The 25311-nt window shown below is 41.6% G+C and overlaps 1 protein-coding gene across 5 annotated transcripts in view; it reads right to left on the bottom strand.

Moving 5' to 3' along the window:
• CDH8 (cadherin 8) overlaps positions 1-25311 on the bottom strand; it is a 236167-nt gene that overhangs the window by 141336 nt on the left and 69520 nt on the right. For 4 of the 5 annotated variants that reach the window (XM_083514956.1, XM_083514958.1, XM_083514957.1 and 1 more), the window contains exon 3: positions 7313-7607. In XM_083514956.1, the coding sequence (XP_083371082.1) occupies positions 7313-7607 (295 nt within the window). Of the gene's footprint in view, positions 1-7312; positions 7608-14887; positions 14977-25311 lie in introns of those variants that run through there. The other variant, XM_083514959.1, reaches the window with a different exon arrangement.

Genomic DNA, 25311 nt, shown 5'->3' with positions numbered 1-25311 from the left:
ACTGTCAGTCAGTGTAGACAATACTGAGCCAGATGAACCAATTGTCTGACTTGGTATAGGGCAGCTTCCTACGTTTTCACCTCATTTGTACAAGAAAAACTCCTTTGATCTAGCTTCCATGGAGTAAAAACATTGAGAAGGTGCTGCAAATATTAATTCCTTGGAGGTACAGTGCAGTTCCAGATGCCCCAGAACTTGTATATAGCTGCTGCCTAGCCCTCAAGCAATGAATATGTTGCACAAGCTATTTCATTTTTAGATAAGTGTGTAAAGTTATATGCGAGATAGAGGGCAACTGCATTAATCACGCCAGCGCTCCACAAATAAAATGCCTCTTTTCATTGAGATCTCAGCATTTTTATTTGTGGAGGGCTAGAGAGATTAATGCACTCCCCCTCAATCTCACTTATAACTTGGTGCACTTATCGAAAAATGAGATAGCTTGTACAACATCTTTGTTGCTTAAGGGCTTCACAGCATATACAAGTTCTTCTCCAGTTCTGGGGCATGCAAAACCGTAATGTAACTTCAAGGCATGAAAGCTTCCAAATGTATCCTAACCTTTGCTGCACAAAAACCTTGAACAAAGTAAGGTATAAACTGACAACGTTTTTTCTCTTTTTTAAAAAAGTCGTTCAGGATTTTCTACCAGGAAAATGGAAAGAATGAAGGAGAAAGAGATCCTGACAACTCAATGAAGACTAATTCTTGACTGTCAACAATATGTTTTTCATCTTAACATCTTTCCCTGCAACCAAATATTCTATAAAATATGAGAACACATCAAAGGTTTGATCTAGGGCTCCTCAAAATGACATTTTTTTTCCTGTATTCCCTCTGCACAAGGCTTACACAAGAGGTTAGATTATACCTGCTCTTCAATGAGAATTTGTTCCAATTTGTTTATCAGGTGGTTATATGACAAAGAATTTATTTAGGATGTTGGAGAATTTTAGTGGACATGGAAGTGGAAATGGCCAATTACCATTTATTTACCCCATTTCTGGAATATAAATAAATTTTGTAGATTTGGTGCATCAGGACAACAGATTGCTTTAATCTACTTCAGCTGACCAAACCTGATAAGTACTGTATTTCCTTCCACAAGATTCCTCCACAAAGAAACAGTTGCAGTTTGGAGACACCCTAGTCTGTCATCCTGTTTCTAAACTATGAAAGCAAACAGAGTGCATTCGGTTGAGTCCCTTCCTCAGTACTGGGCCCTTACAGGCTAACCTGCCAGAAATGAAGAGAAGTGAGCAGCAACATGGCATCATATGAGATGCTCTGTGGATTGCCATGAAGTTAGGTCTAGAATGGTACTGTGCCTGGGCCTTTGGTTGGGCAATCAAAATGGTGGCTAGGTGAAGCATTAGGTTAGAGCGTTGGGGTTTTTTTTTAGGGGAGAGCATAAAGGGCATCAGCAGTTTGATATCTCAGGTCATAGGGGCCTGATAGCTGCTCAATGATGCCAGTTATTGATTGTTGTCTCTGAAAGCAACAGCCCTCCTTTGTTGTTGATCCCTTGCCCTCCCACATCTACTGTTATTTAAAACAATACTCTGGCTGCACACACATGACATTATAATCTTCATTCAATGCACACTGCAAACCAGCATTATTTTTCTACCTAGTCCACACAAAATCTGCACCTATTGCATATTTTATGCCATTGGAAAGTGCTTTTTCACAGACTAATTTCATTTTCAAAATAAAATCTCAAGGCACATTGATTCTATATTACCCCACAATGTGTCATTTTTAAAACAGATGGAAGTGGTCCCAGCAACGCGGGGTGGGGGTGGCATGTATCCACATCTGCTCAATAAATGTGTTGGAGGATGTGGAAAAGGCATGGGAAACCTAATTAACAGTAGGGTTTTCAAAGGCATATTGAGTGACCACACTCACTTTTGTAGACCCAGGATCTAGAATACATCTAGCTTAAAAGCAGGACATTGAGGACAACTCTGAGTGATTGTAGTTTGGGCTCTAAGCAGGTAAGTATGTATTCAGCCTCTCTCTGAACCTGGAAGTTCTATGTAGTTATCATAACTAATACCTTTTTGTAGATGCTACTCATTTAAAGGGCACTGCAAGTACAAATGGGCAGAAGGGTTGAAACTATTATTATTTGCATACCACCCTCCATCCAAAGATTACACAGTAGTTCACAATGTAGAAATACAAAATGAGAAGACAAATACATAATAAACCAATAACCCCCCTCCCACAAACCCATTTAAAAGGTCATAGAATGTTAATCAACCAAAGGTCTGGTTATAGAGAAATGTTTTCGCCTGGTACCTAAATATATGTAATGAAGGTGCCAGGCAAGCCTCCCTGGGGAGAGCATTCAAACTTCCCCTTTATTTCAGCTTTAGCCATAATAAAATAGCCTGTGGTGCTATTGCAGTTGCTATTGTAACTGTAAAACAAATCTAGTGGCTTTCAGTTGCCTAAAAGCGGAGGGGAGAAAAGCAGAAGCGGCAGCAATTTTTTGGGGGGGGGACTGCGAAAGCGGTAACAGTCTCAGGTTTGAGCTTGAATCAAAGCAGTAGAACTGCTGTTTATACTGAACTGCTTTTTACAGTTACAGATAGGTAGCCGTGTTGGTCTGCCATAGTCAAAATAAAAAAATTCCTTCCAGTAGCACCTTAAAGACCAACTAAGTTAGTTCTTGGTATGAGCTTTCGTGTGCATGCACACTTCTTCAGATAACAATGACTGCTTTTTACAGTCGTTCATAATCCAAGTAATTCAATGGGACATGCTTAAGAACAGCTGTTCCGAAGTGGGGCTCACAGGGGAAAGAAGGAATAAAATCTATCACTTTGAGCCTCTTTTGTGTATTAGGTTGGAAGTAGGAAACACTGGAAGTAGGACAAACCGTGGGGGGGGGGGTCTGTTCATGGTCTATTTACACAGACACACCCTTTCTCATGCAGGCCTCTTTGCCCATAGCTCCACAAAGAAGGGCCAAAACTATAGGTACTAAGTCTTGATGGCTACATGCCCTACCAGGGATAAGAGACAGCCTGCCTTTGAAGGCCAGTTGATGGAGAACTGTAGTATTAGGTTACTCCTGCCTTGTAGGCTTCCCAGAGGCATCTGGTTCACCTCGCAGAGAGCAGATTGCTTGTGGAGGCTCCCTGCACATGTTAGAATGCTGGTCAGTGTTCTAAAGTGTGCATAAAACCTATACAAATAAAGTAGAAGATGATGGTTTATAAAATTGTAGTCATGATGCCTATATGCTACCTGTCAGAGACTGCATGCTTTTGAATGTCAGTTGCTAGGATACAGTGAGAGAAGGCTTTTGAGATGCACCTCTCTGGCTGCTAGTGGAAACAGGTGCCTGAACTTGATAGAGCTTAAGGGCTGTGGTTGAGTGGTAGAGCATCTGCCTTGCTTGCACAAGGCCCAATCTCCAGCTTCTGGGCAGCTGCTGCCAGCCAGTGAAGACAATAATGAACTACATGGACCAAAGTTCTGACTCTGTATGAGGCAGCTTCCTATGTTCCTGTATCCTAAGCCCTACCTTGGATACAAAGTGCTTTGAAGCATGGACTTTATTAACATTTTAGTCCAGCGTCCCAACCATTTGTTTGTTTTGTCTTCACATCCCGGAGCATCTTGGTTCATGTGAGTGTTTACAGTCTCTTGCCAAGAAGCTGGCAAAAATAGAAATATCTCAACCCCAGGCCTTTGCTGTGTTTGCCTCGCTGTATAATTAAGGAGCTTAACATATTGAACCTATGTTTGGGTCATAGGAGCTGACACGGTGGTGGTGAAGGCCTTTGCCAATTTCCGCAGAAGTGATTTAAAGGAGCAAAGACATCAAACCTCCAAAAGCACTTGTAATTGACAAGCCAGCCTAAACTTCTCTCCGAAAGCGCTCCTGGGCCCACTCCAGTTAGAAGGGAAGATGGCTTTGTACAACCAATTGTACTGGCTGTCAGCAAAATGACAGTTCTGGCCTCTTACACTAATGTGTACGGCTGTAGTTCTGGTTTTTTAAAAACTGCAATAGGGCAGTCTATTGTTTCCAGAAGCCTGACAGGACGCAACAGTGGCAATAAAGTGCCCGGGCTCTTTTCCAAGTAAACATTTATGAGCATCTCGCCTTGACAGCTTTATAGAAATTACTAAAAGTCACATTGTTGGCCAGTTCCAAAAGAAAAACACTCTCCAGTTAGTTAGAGACTTCTCACATTTGTTTGTGTGTCTCTCTGTGAAGTGTGAGTGTAATGCACCCTCATGATGCACATGTGTATGATTTAGTAATTTTATTTCTCAATTCTTTTACAGTGGAACCTCGGGTTAAGAACTTAATTCGTTCTGGAGGTCGGTTCTTAACCTGAAACTGTTCTTAACCTGAGGTACCACTTTAGCTAATTGGGCATCCCGCTGCCGCCGTGCTGCCGGGAGCACGATTTCTGTTCTTAACCTGAAGCAAAGTTCTTAACCCGAGGTACTATTTCTGGGTTAGCAGAGTCTGTAACCTGAAGCGTCTGTAACTTGAAGCATCTGTAACCCGAGGTACCACTGTACTTTAATAACCTCACACAAGCCTACTGGCTTGGCCTCGGGACTGTGGGTGCCCAGGGCCATGCATGCTGCATACATGTGTCTGACATCAGCATGCCCCACAGCATGCTGGTGTCACACACACACACACACACCTCAACTGACCCTGATTTATGGCATGGCCTCAGACCAGGATTCCTCAGAGGAAAAGCCCCCTAGCAACTGAAACTTTGAGGAGGATATGGATCCAATATGTGAATGTATCCAAGGAGGTGGATTCTATTCCTGTGAGCCCTGGAGTTCACTTTCCCGCTCTGAGCCCTTCTGTCCTGAAACCCTGGCCTACCTGGCAGCAAGTCCCCAGTCTAGGGTCAATGCACATGTCCAAAGTCCAGTCCAAAGCACAGTCCCACAAAGATCCTGGAGCATGCAAGCTGAGGTCCATCAATACGGGCAGTTGAGCAGACACAGCACCTCAGCTCTGCTGCCCTTTTGTACTTTGCATGCTAATTACAGCATCCAGGCTTGACGAGGCATGTGACCCTCACCTGTTCCAAGCCTACTCTAGCTGAGGAATCACACACCTCCTCCCAGAGCTAGTAAGTCCCATCTGGCCAGCAAGGGAGCTTGGCTGTGGGCCCTTGTCTGCCTTAGTCTCCTGTAGTGCCCCACCTGCTGCTCCCTGTGCCTCAGAGCCCATGTTTGTGGAGACAGGGGGCCCTCTGGCTCTGGTGGTTGGTCATGCTGCTCTGGTCCCTGTGCACTGACCCCCATCGCTTCGTCATCTTCTGTCACCCAGTGAGTAGTTCCTACACCAGACTCTCCTTCCCCATCACCAGCTTGTTCTGGTGTGTTCCAGTCCCAGCTACACCCCTCACTGGGATCCTCTTCCTCCTCTCTCCCCATTTTCTTGCCAGTACATGGCAAGAGGAGACATTTCTGACATCAATCCTGATGCCTGCTCCACAGTCTCCTGAAATCACACCTTGATCTCCTCCATGGTGATGAGTTTTGCCTTGGTGTCCTGGGAAAGCAAAATTTTCTGACTTCTGCTTCCTTGAGCCACCACTCCCCCTCAGTGGTGGGCATCTCTACAAATTATAATAATTAATCCACTAACATTATGCTCTTCAGCAGCCTTAAGCAGAGGTCTTCCCAGCATTCATATCTTTTTAACAGGAGATGTCGAGAACTCGAATTGGAACTTTATGCAAAGCTTGTAGCTTTTCTGAGTTACAAGACCTCTGTACTGCTGTTTGAAAAGTTAGTGGCAACACACCCCTTACTCTTCTCTTGATTTTCAGAGCTTCTCATTCTGCTTTGCTGCTTCTCCATTCAAACAGTTAATTGATTAAATCCACTCAAGGACCTTACCATCCGCTCCCAGACACAACATCTTTCCTTTTCGTGTCTCTGGCTAATTATAGTTGGAAGAGGGGAAATAGATAAGTATGTAGCCGCATATCCTAAGTGGTGCATCTGTGTAGAAGAATGCACACAAACAGATAATTAAACATCAACCAAATATCAATAGGATTATAGTGGCGTGTTGGAACAAATCTTGATGAATCTGCTTCAGCAGCACAAGTCTCCACCACAACACTATGATTGGAATATAAATGTAATCCACGTGTTCTGCACAAAAGACTTTGCAGTCTAGCCAACCACTCATCCAGAGGAGCTAAACATATTGCTTTAGTCAACTATGGATTTGCAAATGTAAGTAAGAGACGGGGAAATGAAACAAACACTTTTATGTTCATCTACCATTTGCTCAGGGTTGATACATTGCTAGTTTTGACTAAACCCTTAAACAGTTTAGAACCAGAGTAATTAAAGGGCCATTGACATCCTGCTGGTGATGGATGAATATCTAAATTTTGGGTTCTCTGAGTTTCTTATTTCTCCCCAATCTTCAGTTCTCCACCACTTGGCATGAAAATTCACCAGCATTTTAGTGGTAATTTATTCTAATATACACACTTTGCATATAATATTGCCTAATATACCATTTTTGCATTAATATAATGCATTATATATGTTATTTTCACTATGCATGCATTTCAATGCACATTTTCCACCTGTATATGCAGTTTTGTACATTCCCTGGCAGGAGGAATGCATTACAAAATTAAGGGTATTTCAAATTTTGAATGGTGGTTGTGTTTTGATTATTATATTATTTCAGAAAGTGGACAATGGGTAAGTCATGTATACTGTCATGTAAACTGAATCAAATTGCTCCCCATCCCTATACCATGCATATACTGTAAAGGCATCTTCAAAGTTATATGCCCATTGGAGCATTGCAGTTGGGTTAGTGGGTGCTTGGGAGAATGCCTTTTCTCCAGTGGCCTAATGTTGAAGGAATTCTGTTTCAACTGACTTTTGCATAACCCCATCATTGCAAGGCTTCAAATGAAAATTAAAGATGCATTTGTTCCAAACAGCTTTTTCTTCTTCTCAATAACAATATTTCACTGCTGTTAATAGTTCTGGTGCTGAATTATTTTATTTCTTTGAATGTTCTTCTACTAAGTAAGATGTTGCTATACATTTGCCAGTTTTGTCTTGTATTTATTTTATTGTTATAGATACTTATTGCTGTTTTCTATGCTGCACATCCATGATTTATGGAAGCTTTTTTTTTGTGACTATACATTTAAATGACTGAAACTGCCTTGTGAGGATTTGGTCCTAAAAGGGTGCCTTTAAATAAACCAGTGGAGAAATACATGTACACAGTATCTTTTGCAAAGTACTTTGGAACTCTCATACATACCCACGATGGACATTTCAGGAACAGTTGCATGATATGGGCCATCAACGAACTCAGGGGGATTGTCATTGATGTCTTGGACCTTAATGATGAATTCTGATGGAGGCTCCAGAGGTTTGTTTGTATCCCTATCAACAGCTTGGGCCGTCAACGTATACTCGGCTTTTTCTTCCCGGTCAAGTCTTTTCATTGCGTGAATGTCCCCTGTCTTGTCATTGATCACAAAGATAGTACCAGCTCCATCACCTGACAGGATGTACTTGATCTTGCTGATTCCAGGGTCCAAGTCTGTGTGTAGCTGAAATGACAAAGAAACTATTGAGTGATCATTTTTAAAAAGACATAAAGCAATTTGCCTTTGCATCAGCACTGCCACACATTTCATTTTAGGTTTATGGATTTGTTTTATTTAAATCAGTCGTAGCCAACATGGTGACCTACAGCTGGCCAATGATGAAGGGTTATCCAACAGCAATTGGAGGCTACACATGTTAATACAACTGCACAGGGGTGTTAATGTGTTACATTACAGTCTGTGTAAATGTATGCAAAAAATAGAGTTGCATTATTCAACAAGCCTATAATCTGGCTACCTGTGTACACAGTAGATGAGTTGTACAAATCAGCCTATGTACATTTTTTCCCACATAAACACTTCTACATGTGCAGAGACAACTTGTACTTGTGAACAATGTTAGGAGTGAATAGCTGTCACACCATCCTTCACACAATAAGTTCCAGAATGGTGTACAGGAAATATAAATAATGAATTATTTCTATTATAAAACACTAAAATATACAGGACGATGATAGTTTTAGCAAATACTATGAGACAGCAGCTAAAGTAACCAAAATAAAATCTCACAGCAGGCTAAGTCTTTACACAAATCTAAAGATCTTTCTTGAAAATGGAAATGTCTTAATCTGGAGATATATATATATATATATATATATATATATATATATATATATATATATATATAATGCAAGTTTCAAGCATGCCTCTTCAGAAAAGGTGTTGCATAACTGGGGCACCACCACCGAAAAAGTTGTCTTCTTGCTTGTCAAAGGCAATTTGAGAAGAGCTTCAGAAGAAGATTTCAAGACACAGGAAAATGTGCTCCTTCAGGTATTTGGATCCTAGTCACCCAAGGTTTTTATACTAATCTGTTGAATTGGGCCCAGGAGCAAGTAGGTAGCTAGTGCAGATATTTGTATGCCACCTTTCCAAAGCCATGCTCAAGGCGCCTTACAACATATAAAAATTTACATAACTACAGTACAAACATATCAAATGTAGTCATAAACAATACATCAAAATACATAAACAAAACATCAAAAAGTACACAACCAAACTGAACAATTTCAACATAAAAAATATAAATCAAAATAAAGATACCAAAAAAAAAAAAAAATCAACAAACAGGCAACAACCCCCTGCACAAAAACACTAAATTTGCACTATAGTCCACTAGTGTTCCGGTAGTGGATTTTATGTTGTGTGTAAGCACAAACAGAATGAAGAACTTAACATTGTGAAAATGGAATAAACTGCCATGTGAATGCAGCCTGAGTCATCGTCAATGGTAGCCCTGTGTCTAACGCACTACAGTGATCTGACCAGAAGGTTATCAGTGCTGGAATAAGCAATAGCCTTTAATTAATGCCCATGTTACTGTGAGAAAATCAGCCACTAAATCAGCCACTAAATAGTGTGCCTGGAAAAAGAAAGCAAAGCGGCCTTCCTGAGCTGGCTGTTTTAATAACTCTTTCACTAGCTTGCTTGCTTCAGTTGTGTCCATACATGCCTGTTTATATTAAGTAAAAGATAGAGCTTAAAGTTTACTGCCAGTTCTGTCTTCAATGTGAAGAGACATTGGAGAGCAGGGAGGAGAGGAGCTGGTCGCAACAGGATGCAGAGTCTCCCTAGATTATTCAGCAGCCTGCCTCATCTCTGTCTCCTGATCCTCCTCTTCTCCTGCCTCTGAATCTGGGCAGCCCTCTGCCACAGCCTCTTCTTGCTCACTAAACCCTGTTACTTCTTCACCTTCTGACACCTCCTCCTTCCAGTCTGCTCCCTCTTCTCCCTCTGACCCAGAGGCGAAGCAACCTGCTCTGGTACCTGGAGCAGCACTCTTCCCAGGGGGCATGGCGCGTGCCCTGGGGGTGCCACCTATCGGGGTGGCATTTTGTCACCGCCCTTTGGAATGGTACCCGGAGCGGACCCCCCCCCCCGGAATGCCCCTTCTCTGACCACTCATCATTGTCCCACCACCAATCCCCTGGCTCTGAGCCTTCTTCCTCTGGGGGTTCCCTTTGAGGTTCCTCAGCTGGTGTCTCCCACCACTCCTCTGTATTCAGACAGTCCATGACACTAACACTGTAGTTTCTGAATTGGGTTAGTTTGGTAAATTGGCTTGCAATACCCCGATTTGTTAAATTTTAATAAATACAACCTTTATCCCAGAATGGCATCTCATGAGTCTTCTCATGAGCAGGGGAGGGGAACCTACTCCACAACATTCAGAACATGGATTGCTGTGGGCAAACGAGCCCAGTCCATTTCTTCCGCCACTAAACACACATATAATGCATACAAAGAGAGGCTTGTTCTTTCATCCAGCCGCTACTGATCCATATCAGAGCTTAAATACAGAAAGAGAGACTATTTGCATGCATACTAATCAAACAAAATGTAACCAGAAGTGTAATTAGACTTTTTTATATATAAAAACCACATGCATACACACACACACACACACACACACACACACACACACACACACAGAACTATTAAAACCAACAATTTTCTTATTATGATTTCAAGAAAGAGGTTGTGCACCTCCCCCAAAAAAGATTCCTTTATACGCACAGTTAAATAAGTATCATAACCATTCATATCCTCCTCCCCTTCTCCTGCTATGAAAAAGGAAATACAAAATTCAACAGTAGGTTGGCACTGCACATAGCAATTTATCTCAGTACAAATAGAATATACAGCACTGTGTTTCAGCCTTGGGACCCCAGATTTGGATGGACTACCATTCTCATCATCTTTGGCTACTAGACTAAACTGGCTGTGGATGATGAGTGTTGTAGTCTGTCCACGTCTAGGGATCCAAATTTGAAGAACATTGAATACAGAATCAAAACATTCCAGTTTGGTTTCCAAAATGGATAAGCATTGAGTGTGAACCATCCTTGCGTGTTTATGGCTGGATGGTTAAGTGATAATGCTTCCTGCTAGCCTGGATGAATTAGAGAAATGCATGTGTAGAAATTAGTCTACTGTACAATGGTGAAATTTACATTCATTCTTCTCTCCCTAACTTTGCTTCTGGCCTTATCCATCACCGGTATGAAGCCCCCAGAAGGTTGTCCAAGGTGTGTGGTTTAAATTACTTATACAGATACATTATGCAAAGCTCACAAAGGAGGATTGCAGCAATTCAAGGTTCAAGATGATCTCTAATGTCTGTTTGGGAACCTTTCTTCCTTTTTTCTTGAATTGAAATATTTTTTGTATATTTACAATACTGCAAATATTTGTGGCCCTCAGGTTGAAATGTTTCCCATCCCTGGTGTACTGATTTGACTACAACATGCCCAATGTCTTTTAAAAAAACCAAAATCAAAACAAAACCTTTTTTCCATACAAGAGATACTTCTGAAATACATGCACACATATTTCATATAATCACAGAGAACTGCTTAAAATATGAGATGGTGGATATGAAATAAAAAAGTACAAACTGCTCATTTGATAACCTTCATTTGTCACTGGCTCTAGGTCTGCAAAGAGCAAAAAATCTAAATATATATTTTCCCTCTTTTTTCCATCAAATACTAGTACCAGACAAAAAATGGTAATCATGCTTTCTCTAGTTTAAAGTAAATGATAAATGTGATGTTTACAGAAATCTTTCTTCCCCTTCTTTATAGCAGCTGGCGGCAGTCAAAGATCATCAAGGCAGCTATTTGAAACATTCATGTGCTTTTTATCTTTAATACAGAAACATTACAATAGATGGCCTAGGCTAAGACGCAAGATGGGTAGATTAGCTCCATACATGGGCCATCATTTGTTGCCATCACCCTTACTAAAATCTGTGCTTTTTTTTTTAAGAGAACAAAAGCTAAATATATTTGAAGTCATTAAGTATAGCAATTTCATCCCCCAAGAAACATTTCTTTAGTTCTATCAAATATGTATGAGTATGTAAAGCAATTGTCAAGATTCAGAACCCTTTGCTCATGTCAAGGTTAAAGATCATTAAGTTCATAATTATGTGGGACCGTGAGGAATGATGGAGAGAGGATAAATGAATGTGAATTTCCACTGCAGAGACTTCTCAAATAGTAGGAGGTGTGTAAATCTGTTCTCTATAACTTCAGCATTCTCCCTTGCTAATTGAATGCTCTCTCTCTCTCTCTCTCTCTCTCTCTCTCTCTCACACACACACACACACACACACACACACACACACACAAATTTATAAGTACAGTATATCAGTAACATTATTACAAAGGAAAGTGCTCAGCCTAGGCTAAAACATCCTGGAAATTAACTGTCTTCCCGAAACCTGTTCAAACTCTTGTTTGTAGATCTATCATATGTTCTTTGCCTATATATCTGAGTTGGTTTGCTTTCATTATATGGCTATATCAGGGATGGGGAATCTTTTTTCAGTCCAACAGCTACATTCCTTTCTAGGCAACCCACACACTAGTGGTAGGTGTGGCCAGAAGCAAAAGTTAAGTGGAACACTGTTACCTTTGTACAGTGGACAAATTTGTGCACGCATTCACACACCCATCTCTATCCTTGGAACCAAGTGGCATTATCAGAGTTCAAGAACACATTCCATCCAGGCAAAAACACTGGAAGAAGGTATAAAATAGCTAGTTATCTTCCGCTTGGACTACTGCAACGCACTCTACGTGGGGCTACCTTTGAAGGTGACCCGGAAACTGCAATTAATCCAGAATGCGGCAGCTAGACTGGTGACTGGGAGTGGCCGCCGGGACCACATAACACCGGTTCTGAGAGATCTGCATTGGCTCCCAGTACGTTTCCGAGCACGATTCAAAGTGTTGGTGCTGACCTTTAAAGCCCTAAATGGCCTCGGTCCAGTATACCTGAAGGAGCGTCTCCACCCCCATCGTTCAGCCCGGACACTGAGATCCAGCGCCGAGGGCCTTCGGGCGGTTCCCTCATTGCGAGAAGTAAGGTTACAGGGAACCAGGCAGAGGGCCTTCTCGGTAGTGGTGCCTGTCCTGTGGAACGCCCTCCCAGCAGATGTCAAAGCAATAAAAAACTATTTTACTTTTAAAAGTCATCTGAAGGCAGCCCTCTTTAGGGAAGTTTTTAATGTTTGATGCTGTACTGTTTTTAATATTCAGTTGGAAGCCGCCCAGAGTGGCTGGGGAAACCCAGACAGATGGGTGGGGTATAAATAATAAATTATTATTATTATTATTGATGAAGGCCTGGGAAGAGGATGTGTGGCCTAGGGTGCATTCAGAGAGCCATATAGTGAGGCCTGGAGTGCCACATTGGCCCCCCCCATCCTTTGGTCTGAGATAACCCACCCCTGTGCTAAACATATGTGAGCTTCTGAAATGACCTTATACCAAATGAAGTACCATCTGATATGACAGGCAGTGGCTCATTAGGTTTGCAGGTAGCAGTCTCTCCCAGAACCTGTTACCGGTGATCCTTTAAATAGTGATCATGAGACAGAACCTAGGAATTCCTGCATGAAGAAACACGTGTTCTACCAATGAGCTATAACCACCCTCTGTTTATAAACAACTTCTTCTTCTTCTTCTTCTTCTTCTTCTTCTTCTTCTTCTTCTTCTTCTTCTCTCAGAAAACTTAGTTATGTGAGGAGGAATAGGGGGTCTCCTAACAAATCTCAGCACCCTCAGCAAACTACAGTTCACATGATTCACATGATTCTTTGGAGGAAGCCATGATTATTTAATATGGAATGAGACTATTTTAAATGTATAGTACAAATGAGGCCAAAGTGTAAGGAGGTGAGGCTATGAATTGAGCACAGAATCAGTCCTAGGGAAATAAGCACTACTCCTTCTCGAGATTGGTGGGGCAGAAGGGTTGGCTGATACTAATACTCCAGCAGGGACAGGGCATGACATACGAAAGTAGACATCCAGGATAAGGCTGATTTCTAGTTTTCCATGTGAAGTGATTCATTCATTATTTTTGTATGGAGGAACATTCCATGATAGCAGCGCTCATCTGCAGCCTGAAGGGATATATTCAGACAAGGATGATCACTTCAGTGAGAATGGGGCTACAATGTTATAGTGGGGTGAAAGAGCCTTGCTCCATCTCACCAAAGGGCAATCTTCTTTGGTGTTTTGTTCTCACAATGGCCAGCAATATGCAGATGAGAAGCCTATCAGCAGGACCTGATTGCAACACCTGTCTCCCAACTTGTGATTTCCAGAAACTAGTATTCAGAGGTATACTGCCTCCAGCAGTGGAGATGGAACATAGCCATCATGGCTAGTAGCAGCTGATAGTCTTATCCTACATGATTTTGTCTAATTTTCTCTTTTAAAACAAATCTTTATTACATTTTTAACACACGTTCATGAAAAAAACCCACAAAGACAAAATACAGTGAATAAAAGAAAGACATTTATATAAAATAAAGGAGATGGAAGATGAGAGGATATCAAGGTAAATCAGTTATTACTTGTGTATTCAAAGTAGGGTTGTTGCTTTCCCCCAGGAGAACTCAGCAGATGTGAGCCGGGTAAGTAAGAAGAAAATGGTGAGAGGTAAAGTTCATACTATCCAGATGTACATGGATGTTGCAGGCAGAGAGCTTCCTTGTTCTCTTCAGTTCATGCAATCAATAAAATTGTACTAATAGAAAAGTCTGGTTTGCCCTGACCATGAGCTAACCTTAGTCTATGTGTCCACATTTCCTTGATTACAAACTGTCAAACACTACTGCACCATATGTTTCCATTCCCTGGCAATTAATGCCCACACAGCAATTATCAAGTGCTGAATCAGCTCTTTAGATGTCTAATCCTCTTTTAAAACCATCCAACTTGTGGGATCTTATAAAGCACTACAGCTTTGGGGATCAGATTTTATGGTTTAGCAATGTGTTGTGTGGAGAAGCAGTTTCTTTTGTCTGTCCTGAACCTTCCAACATTCAGCTTCATTGGATGACTCTGAGTACTTGCATTACAGATGAGGGAGAAAAAGTATATCCTCCTACTTTCTCTGCACCTTACATAATTATCGCTATCTCTATTAAGTCTTCTCTTGTTTGCCTTTCTTCTAAACTGGAAAGCCATAAATGCTATAACCTTTCTGCATAGAAGAGTCACTTTCCCCCCATGAACATCTTAGTTGCCATTTTTTGAACCTTTTCCAGCACTAGAGTATTCTTTTTGAGATGCAGCAAACCAGAACTGTACACGCTATACAACTATAGTCACCCTACTGTTCTACTTCAGAAAGAAAGCAGGACAGAAATGGTGTCCTTAGAAATAAGAAATAAAGACCCTTTAGCTTTTGGAAAATGTAACCTGGGGCTTCTGTGTGGAACTTAGAACAAACCAGCAGAACAACCTCCACTCAGCTTTGAGCATTGATCCCATGGAGATCATATAAGCCTCTGTAAGACCTTTGTTCCTACAGAGCTCCTGGTTGTCATGGAGACACAGTACAAGAGTGGAGACATAATCTATTCTAGAACAGTGTCTCTATGCCAACCAGTCTTAAACCATCCTTGACATTCTTATTCTCCCCCTTTCTGACACTTCTCCCTCATTAACAAATATTGACACCACTAATTCATCACCAGATGAATGAATTGTGGGTAATGCTTATCTCCTGCCTTCTTTTGTGCAACTATCCCTTTCAGTTAAGGCAAAGGTGGGCAACCTATGGCCCCCAGATGTCACCAGACTCCCAACTCCTACCAGCTCCAGTCAGCATGGCCAACCATCAGGGGTGATGGGAGCTGGAGTCCAATAGCACCTGGAGGACCACTGGTTCCCCATCCCCATTCCCCATTAAGGCACACAGGAAGAAGCTGTATAATATTCTAGTCATATTCATTCCAACTAGTCTGCTAAGGATTAAACTAGAAGGGAACAGGAGGTGGACGGAATAAACTGAGTCATATACAGTATGTGGAATTCACAGAAGCCATATACATTCAGCAATTGTTAATCATGCTGGATCCTCAGGGATCCAGCCCTGATCAATGGACTTGATAAAAATGTAAATGTTGTGTATACCATACACAAATCTTATTTGTTATTCTGCAGTAATGAATGTGTGTCTATGTTTGAGAGCAGGGAGTTGCCATGACAGTTACACTTATATTTATCACTTCCTGCCTGCATACATCACAAGCGCATGATTAAAATCAAGCAATGAACAAGAGTAATTGCATAAACAAATATACTCATAGAAATATGTGTTCAGAGCTCCACAATGTTTGATTGTGTCTTAAGGTAAGCTTGCAGAGAAAGAACTGAACTGTAGTTATTGTTTTGAAAGTTCTTTTTGGATGTAACAAAGTTTGCTCAGGAAACTCAGCAACTCATTATTTTCTTCATCCCCCCCAAGACTCTAGAGGGTGGGCATGTGATGGCCTACAAAAGTTCCATTTTGGCTATATTTCGAGTCCTCCATTTAGAAAGGAAATGCAGACATATACCCTATTTTCAGGTGTCCTCCCCCAAATCTGGAGATCAGGGTGCCTTGGGTATGCAAGCATGACCATTTGGGTGTCCAGGTCACCAGTACCTTAACCATTTTTATAGCCCTATCAGTCTCTTAGTTATGCTGAACTAAACTAGAAAGTTATACACCCAGAACATCCTGGATACTTAAAATGAAACAAACAAACCCAATATATAGAGGGGCATTGCCCAAAATATATAGTGGATCCCAGTGTTCTGCATAGAGATGGGGGATACAATTTATTCAGCTTGAATTGAACAATGAGCCTACCTAATCCACCCTTTCTGAAACAATACATAAACTAAAACCATGCCATCCTTCAAAATTTGCACTTCTCTGAATTTTGCAAGAAATGTATACAAAAATGAATGTAGTGGGGCAAAGTGTGCATAAAATGCATATATTAGTGAAGAATAATATGCAAAGATACTATTATGGGGAATTGCTCTACCAAAAATATATACCTGGAAGGCTAAATTGCATACAAAACTGTGTTTATTAGGATAAATCAGCACTACAATGCTGGTGAATTTTCATGAGGACTTTTTTTATCCTTGCAAGCCTATGTGAACTGAAGACTGGGAAAATGAGACACTTAGAGGATTCATATTTGATGTATTCTCTCATCCCTAGTTCTGAGGCCTCTTGGGAAGTGTTGCATTTTGGAGATAGGTCACATTCAGCAAGCCCAGAGACACTACACCTCTAGCTCCCTGGATTCCTTCCCAATTTTCTATGAATGCCAATAAGCCCCAGCTCACTTTCTAAATATTGAGGGAAGTCAGTGGCTTTTTGCATTCATTTATATACATCACTGCTTCTAGTAATTGTCACACCTTCCTCTTGCTGTGAGCCTTTCCCCAGCCATCTTTTTATATTATTATTTGTCCAGTGTGACTTCTGTTTCTGCTAGATAGATGAAAAGCCATTAGGTGGCAAAGAGAACTTATCTTAGTGCCAGTGGTGTCTTGTGACACCTGAAGGATGATGGATGTGTTCATCAATGACCCACAGTTTAAATGATCATTTACCAGTATAAGCATTCAAGAGAAGAGGCAGTTCATTTATTCTCACGGAAGAATTTCTATTGCAATTGCAACTTCAATTCAATATGATCTATTGTTTCCTTCAAGGACCCGCTGGCCCTTTTAATAGCACTCAAGTGTAAACCTTCACACTCTCTAGAGCATAGCTAGATGGATTGGGGAAGAAATGTACAACTGTGCACACACAAGCAGGTGTACACATACCTGTTCAAGAACTGGCTTCAACTGATGCCCACATAATGCATGAGAACAGCCACAAATAGATGGGCAAATACATCAAATTCTGCTAACCACATAAGAACATAGGATGAGCCTGCACACTTCACTCCACCATATACCCCAAAAGGAGGTGGACTCTCCTTCATTGGGGGTTTTGAAGCAGAGGTTGGATGGCCATCTCTCAGGGATTCTATAACTAGGATACCTGAATTGCTGGGGGTTGGCCTAGTTGATCCTCGGGGTCCCTTCCAACTCTACAATTCCATGATTCTATGGTTTTTGTACACATTCCTTGGCATAGCAAAATTCAGAGAATTTCAATTTTTTGGAAGGATGGCTGTGTTTGGTTCTCTGATTGTTTCAGAAAGTGCAAATTAGGTAAGTTCACCTTCACACATGAACTGAATTTCTCCTCCTTCTTTACACCATGCACAACACTGTATGGTCATATTCAAATTTAAATGCCCATTGGTGCAACCAGTTGGGTTAGTGAGCATTTGGGGGAGTGCCTTTTCTGCAGTGGCCCTACATTGATGGAATTCTCTTTCAACTGACTTTCATACAATTCAAATGAGAATTAAAGACAGCATAAGTATTACTGTGTTTCCATCCATGTATTGACTTTTGAAAATGTGAATTAGGTTGGTTCACCTTTAAATGTGAATTGAATAAAGTTCTCCTCCATCCCCTACAGCTGCCCACATGCAACCTAGTGACCCAGACTTCTAAAATAACAATATATAGAGCAATTGAGGGGCATCGGGTGGCACTGTGGGTAAAACCTCAGTGCCTAGGACTTGCCGATCGTATGGTCGGCGGTTCGAATCCCTGCGGTGGGGTGAGCTCCCATCGTTCAGTCCCAGCTCCTGCCCACCTAGCAGTTCGAAAGCACCCCTAAGTGCAAGTAGATAAATAGGTATCGCTTTATAGCGGGAAGGTAAACGGCGTTTCCGTGTGCTGCGCTGGTGCTGGCTCGCCAGCTGCAGCTTCGTCACGCTGGCCATGTGACCCGGAAGTGTCTTCGGACGGTGCCGGCTCACGGCCTCTAGAGCGAGATGAGCATGCAACCCCAGAGTCAGACACGACTGTCCGTACGGGCAGGGGTACCTTTACCTTTTATAGAGCAATTGTACATAAAAAATGTGAAATAGACTCAAGTTGTATGTAAAATAGTCTATTCTACATATGTGGTTTTATGTACACATGTGTATGTGTGTGTTGAGAAAGAATTGGTAAGTAGAGAATTTTTTTTATAAAGCCCCCTTCTTTGCCGGGGGGGGGGGGAGAGGATCCCAAGTGCAGGAAGGTGGGATAGCAAACATGAAGGCCAGGGAACATTACTTACAGTGATTTTAAACTACAAGACTGACATGTGAGTAGGCACTGAATTAGTTTGATGCCCTTATCTTCCAGTTATGTGCAACCAGTGACATGCTCCCATTTGTTTCATCCATGCTGGAGATACTTATACTAAGTAAGATCATTGATTTGTCTCGCTCAATATTTTCCCACATTGACTGGCAACAGTTATTGATGGTTTCTCAATCATATGAACTAAACCTGAGACCTTTTGCATGCAATATATGTGTCCTTACCACTGAGCTATGCCCATCCCCAATGCACCTGCCAATACTATTCAATGATTTTCTATTGGACTTGATATTTTGCATCTATGCTTTATGTTCCTGGTGATGCTTATCTACATTTTCTCAGGATATTGGCCTTTTGTTGTCTCATTTTGGGATTCACCCAATTTAGGAGATTTTATTCCAAAGCCTTAAACTAAGTTAAAGAAGTCCACAGTAGACATTAATAGGGTTATTAAAAAGTCTTCAGCCCCAAAAAGCACCTGACTGAGGCCAAACAGCAAACAGTTCTACAGTTTTGGATGTGTGTGTGTGTGGGGGGGTGTCTTTAACAGTGGGTTGCTATTTGGCCCTACCAAGCATTTCCAAGACTGTGGCCTCTTTAAATCTCATAAGTGAATAAGAAGAGCCTACTGGATCAGGCTAATGGTTGATCTAGTCCAGAGAGCTGTTCTCACCGGGACCAACTTAATGCCTCTGGGAAGACTGAAAACAGGACCCAAGGGCAACATTCCTCCTGGAGCCAACCAAAAATGAATTATGTTCCACCATGTTTTGATTCAGAAGTCATACAAGAAATAGGGAACTGCAAAATTCAGGGGAGGATCCCGTTGAAAGGGATTCCATAAGCACTCACAATAGCTTGCTAATTTTGCTGGTTTCATCTAGTTTAATTTAACACAAGCAAATGTGTTCCACCAACAGTAGTTTGGAAGCTGCTTGTTTTGTGTATCACAGCAAAGGGACGAAGGGGCATGGCTTTTCAAAAATAATTGCCCATTTGGCTTGTATTGTTTTCATAATATTATTTTATTGGTTTCTTTTATGTTTAAAAATTACTTTTCAAGTGTTGAGTATTTCACCCCATAAAAAGGGAGCTTGGGCTGCAATCTAAACCCCACTTACTTTGGGGAATGTTCAGCTGAATTCAATAAAATTTCAGTGTATGCATGGGTGACTCTGACCATTTCTCTTTCTGTCAGGTTCTCACTTTAGGATGGATTTCTCCTAATACACATTTTCCCCATTACATTTTGCCTAAAATATACATTTTTGCAAAGCAATGTCTCCTCGTACAATTTTTTTTGTGTCTGTTATTTTCACTGATATATGCATACTAGTATTTTCTGCATATTGGTTGGCTGGAGAACCACATAGAAAAAATCATGGAATGACTGTGAGTTGCAGTTTAGAAAGTGATAAGTATGTTTGCCTTTAAATGAGAACTAAATCAAATTCACACCCTTATTTCTGAGTAGGATTGCACTACAATGCATTTATAAATGCATTAAATGGAGGTCTATCACAGCAAATGCATTTCAAAAATGAAAACAAATGAAAACATACAAAGCCAACTTGGCCGAAGGTGGAAAAACATTTCTATCAACTTGTGTAAATTTCAATAGCGAGAGCTTTGCAGCGCTGCAACCAAACATTGGAACTCTGCCACGATGCTGTGCTTTTAACTACTTGCTGTTCCACCAAGGATGCTTTCCAAGGATACTACAATTTATGTACAATGAATTGCTGGGATGCTAGAGACGATATATTAAAATACCTTGTTTCTTACAATCTGAATCTGAATACAGGTAGGCGAGTGAATGTCACTGCTGTTTCTATGCAACATTATCAAATAAACCCTAATAGATTGGAGGAAAAGAGCAATTTGGGGACAGACAAGAAAGATAGAGACATAATGGTGCCACGGCACAAATTGCAGTGTGTGAGCGCACAGGAGGTGAGTGCTCTATTTAAGACCACATAATGTGCCAAGCTGACAGTCCAAATAGAAGAGATCACCCAGCAATTGGCTGCCAAACACATCCTGAATTTGAAAATATAAACATCAACTAAGCAGCCGTTATCTCAGCGAAAACTGAAAGCCACTGGGAAGGTGACTTTCTGGCAGTGTGAAGGAAAAGACTGGGCTACACAATGCAGAGAGGATTTCATTATGGCTTGTAACAGAGCTGGGCTGATATTTTTGTGAGTTTTGCTTTTCACATCAAGATTTGCATGTTCAGTGAGGGAGGGATTCCATTGCAGGGCTATGGAAAATGTTTTACTGTCTTTCATCAAAGTGCTTCACTAATCACTATTTAGACTGCAACTGGTCTAACAGACCAGTCTCCGAGCTAGCTCACATTGTGAAGGGAAGTTCTTGAGTTCTGAGAGCTAAGGAACAGTACAATCCTTGACCTGATAGCAGAAGGAGTAATATAATATCTGATCTTCTTCGGCAGGGGTTCAAAGTCCCACTCAGCCATGAAATTCACTGCCTCTCTGCACAACCTACTTCACAGGGTTATTGTGGGGATGAATTCAGGAGGGGAGAAGCGTGTATGCCAATTTGAGGTAGGATATAAATGCAATAAATAATTAATAATATATAAGTGAAATACTGAAGACACAAATGCAGACAATTCCAACAAGAAAGACATGTGGGATGCATCCAAACAAACCAGTGTGGCTGCATAAAGAGCTTACAGATGAGCTGAGATGTGAGAAGGGCATATATAAGAAATGAAGAAAGAAGAAATCATGAAGAGAATACACTAGTAGCCACCAGTTGCAGGAAGAAGGTCAGGTGGACCAAAACTCAGAATGAGCTTAAACTTGCAAGAGAGGTTAAAAATAATAATAAAAGTTTTCTTAGGCTATGTTTGAAGCAAGAGGAAGAATAAGCAAGTGGTAGGTCCTCAGCATGCAGAAGATGGAGAAATGCTATTGGGTGAAGAGAGAAGGCTGGACTTGCCTCTGTCTTCACCCAAAATTAAAACAGTGCCTAATCTGGTGATGGTGGGAAAGCAGGGGTCGGCAAACTAAGGCCCCAGGCCAGATCAGGCCCAGATCTGGGTCCTAAAACTGGCCCATGCAGTGAAGCCAGAACCCGCCGCGAAGCTGAGACTCCCGGTGATGGCGACGGGAGGAAGAGGTCGAGTGGCGGCGACTCTGCCACTCAAATGCCATGCCTGGTTTACATCAGTGGTGTTTGACTAGCAGAAATGCCCCCATGCCGCCCTGAGGTAAACCAGGCACGGTGTTTGGTTGGTAGAGCCACTGATGCTCAGCCTCTTCCTCCTGTTGCCAGCAGAGTCACCATCGCTTGGCCTCTTCCTCCCGTTGCCGTTCAGCCTTTTCCTTCTGCTGCCGCTGCCGCCCTGGTGCTCCTATGGGCCAGACAGCAAAGCGGACGAGCTCGCTCTGCCTCCCCATGAGAAGCAGCAGCAGTGGTGGTGGCAGCAGTGGTAGCCCCTGGGAAGGTAAGTGCAGTGGCTGGGGGTGGGAGTGGGGGTGGGTAGGAGGACTACTTGTCCCCCTTGCCTCTTCTTCCAGCTCCCCCCCCCCGGTGCCGCTTCTCCGGCCTGCCACAAGGTCTGAGGGACAGTGGACCGACCCACTGCTAAAAAAAATTGCCGACCCCTGGTGGTAAAAGAACACTTGTCTACTTTAAATGTATTCATATCTCCAGGGCTTGGTGAGCTGCACCCAAGGATACTAAAGGAGCTTGCAGATGTAATCTCAGAGTCTCTGAATATAATCTTTGAGAATTCTTGGAGAACAAGTGATGTCCCTGTAGACTGGAGGTGGGTAAATGTTGTGCCCATCTTCAAATGGAGGAAAAAAGAAGACTCAGGGAACTACTGACTGGTCAGCTTGACTTTGATACTAGGAAAGTTCCTTCAACAGCTGTTGGACTCTCCTTCATTGAAGGTTTTTACAGAGGTTGGGTGGTCATTTGTCATGGATGCTTTAGTTGAGATTCCTACATTGCAGAGGGTTGGACTAGATATGGACTAGATATGATTGCAGAGGGTTGGACTAGCTTCCAACTTTACAATTCTATGATTGTGTGAGTCAGTGCTGCCTCCTCTAAGGCCCACCACATTTACTATCTGAGGCAGTCATCTCATTCCCTTATGTTTAGGGATGGGGCAGAAATTTGATTTGGATAACATTTTAAGGTGAACTCACCTAATTCTAATTTTTGGAAAATAACACACACATCCTTCAAATTCTCCAAATTTGGCAGTGCAGTTCTCTAGCCAGATAATGTGTACAAATAATGCATTTGCTAGGGAAGAGTGAGCATAAAAATGAACGTATTACTGAAAATAATATACAAAATGCATTACATTGGGGGGGGGAAGCAATTTGCAAAAAGGCGTATATTAGGCAAGATTGCATTAATAAGTGTCTTTTCAGAGAAACTAGCACTAAAATGCTGGTGAATTTTCATGAGCACTTTTTTTTTTTAAAAAAAGAGAGCAGTTGCTTTACCCCTAAGGGGAAGGAAACCCCATGAACATCCTATTGAGGCCTGAGCATGCTTAACTGATATGCAATGCTGATTGACTGTTGGAGGGGAAAATAGGAAACAGTGAAGAAGCGGATGGTGTATTCTCAAAAGGGCATGGGCTAGAACTCCAGACAGGAGCACACACTAGCCACAGCTTTTTGTTGAACGTCCCACTTAATGCTGAAATCATGCCCCTTGATGCTTGAACATGACAGATTTCTGAATCTGTACATGTGCATTGGCTCTACCTGAAATTACCTGCATCAGCTGCATTAGCTTAGCTGCTGAATAGGTTTTCTTCTGGAAAGGTATAAGCCTGGAGGAAAAGAAAGCTGAGAAGGACAATAATCCTCTTCAAGGTAGTATATAGCTGCAACTGATTACAAAGCAATGAGGCTCAACAGAACCCTGCAAAGCCTCGTTTCTCTACTCTACCATCCCCTTATTTTCTTCAACATTGATTCCAAAAGGCATGTGAAATGGGCATGGATTATATTTGAAATGAGGAGGAAATAATAAATCGGGACAGAAAAGGGATTGAGTTTTAAAACTCATCAATCTGAGCCTAAGAACACAGGCGGCGGAGTAGTAATATGGAATGATTTCCTGGGATTGCAGTTGCACACCCAGGGTAAAGAGATGAGATCTGTGTTGTTGGGTTAGCTAGGCCCTCAGGTTTCTGAACTTTTAACATAACAAGGAGCTGTACAACAATTCAAAAACTGTGAGTGGACTTCGTCTAAAGGGAGAGGGGCTTTTTAGCCCCACCCAAACTGGCAATAGTTAACAGCTTCTACCCAATCTGGCCACATCTCTTCCAGTACTGAAAGACGCCCTATCCAGTTCAGAATTCTGCAGACCCCAAGATTCTTATTTAAGGAAGCAATAGCCCAACTGAACGACAGGCTTAGAGAATCCCTGCTCACCATCTTGGTGTCTCCAGGTGCTATGAGAAGGCTGTAAGCTCATGGAAGGCCCATAGCTCAGTAGTAGATATATAAATCTATATGATATATAAATCTATGATTCTATGACTCTGTAATGTGCAATTCCAAAACCCAGGGAGAAAACTGAATAAGAAACATTCTAAAAAGATTCCTTAAGCTTCATGAAAACCATGAGAAGAAAACAAAACAAAATAGATAAATAACAGCTGTTGATTTTTAGAGACATTTTTGCCTCCTAGTCAATTTCAGAAAGTGTGATTTCTGTGATTCTTCTGCTTCCTTTAGAAAGGTCAAATGACTAACTCTAAGCTCCTCACAGTGGGCATCATGATTCAATTTTGATGGTCTCATTTCAACTCCTATTTTTCAAAATCTCTGCACACAGTTTGCCAATATGGTGAGTCCTTCTCAATTAAAACTATACTGCTCCCGAAAAGAATACTACCAAACCACTGAATTGCCGTTCTAGCATCATGAAGTATAGAGTGATGATGTTTGCATCACTCCTGCCATGCACAGAAAACAGGTAAGTCTGACATAATAAATAGGTATTTGCAGAAGGCCTTTCAAAATTATCCATACTGAATGCGGTCAAAGAAAATATCTGGGCCATTTTGACAAATTCATTAACTGTGGATTTAATTTCAAATCACCACTCTCTACATGAATATGCATTGGAATTGTGAACAAAATCATTATATTACACTTCTTTATATATGTCTTTGACTCTTAAGATTCAAGAAGAGACCTGAATAGTAGAAAGGTGATAGTTCAGTGGCAGAGAACCTGGTCGGCATACAGAAGGACCCAGGTCTGATCCCTGACATCTTGAGTTAGGAATGAAAAAGATCCCTACCTAAATCCCTGGAAAGCTGCTGCCAGTCAGTGAAGACAAGAGTAACCTAGATTTACCAATGAACTGATTTAGTATCAGGCAGCTCCTTGGGAACATAACTGAGGCCAAACTGAGCTTATTTTCACAGTGTTTTCTGCTTGCAGTATGTTGACCATTTATGGTCAGCCTGTAGTGCTGCTTCTCTGTATCACTGGCGTTATGCGAAACCTAATGGCTGATGCCGGGTATTTGCAGTGCTCATCCTGCATCAGTTACTTCCACTCAGGCACAACCATAGTTTCTGAGAGGATTAGAAATTAGAA

Source organism: Podarcis liolepis (genome assembly GCF_965112155.1).
Source record: "Podarcis liolepis genome assembly, chromosome: 7".
Lineage (NCBI taxonomy): Eukaryota > Metazoa > Chordata > Lepidosauria > Squamata > Lacertidae > Podarcis > Podarcis liolepis.
The sequence above is the reverse complement of the archived record's forward strand: the minus strand, read 5'-3'. Positions and strand labels throughout refer to the sequence as shown.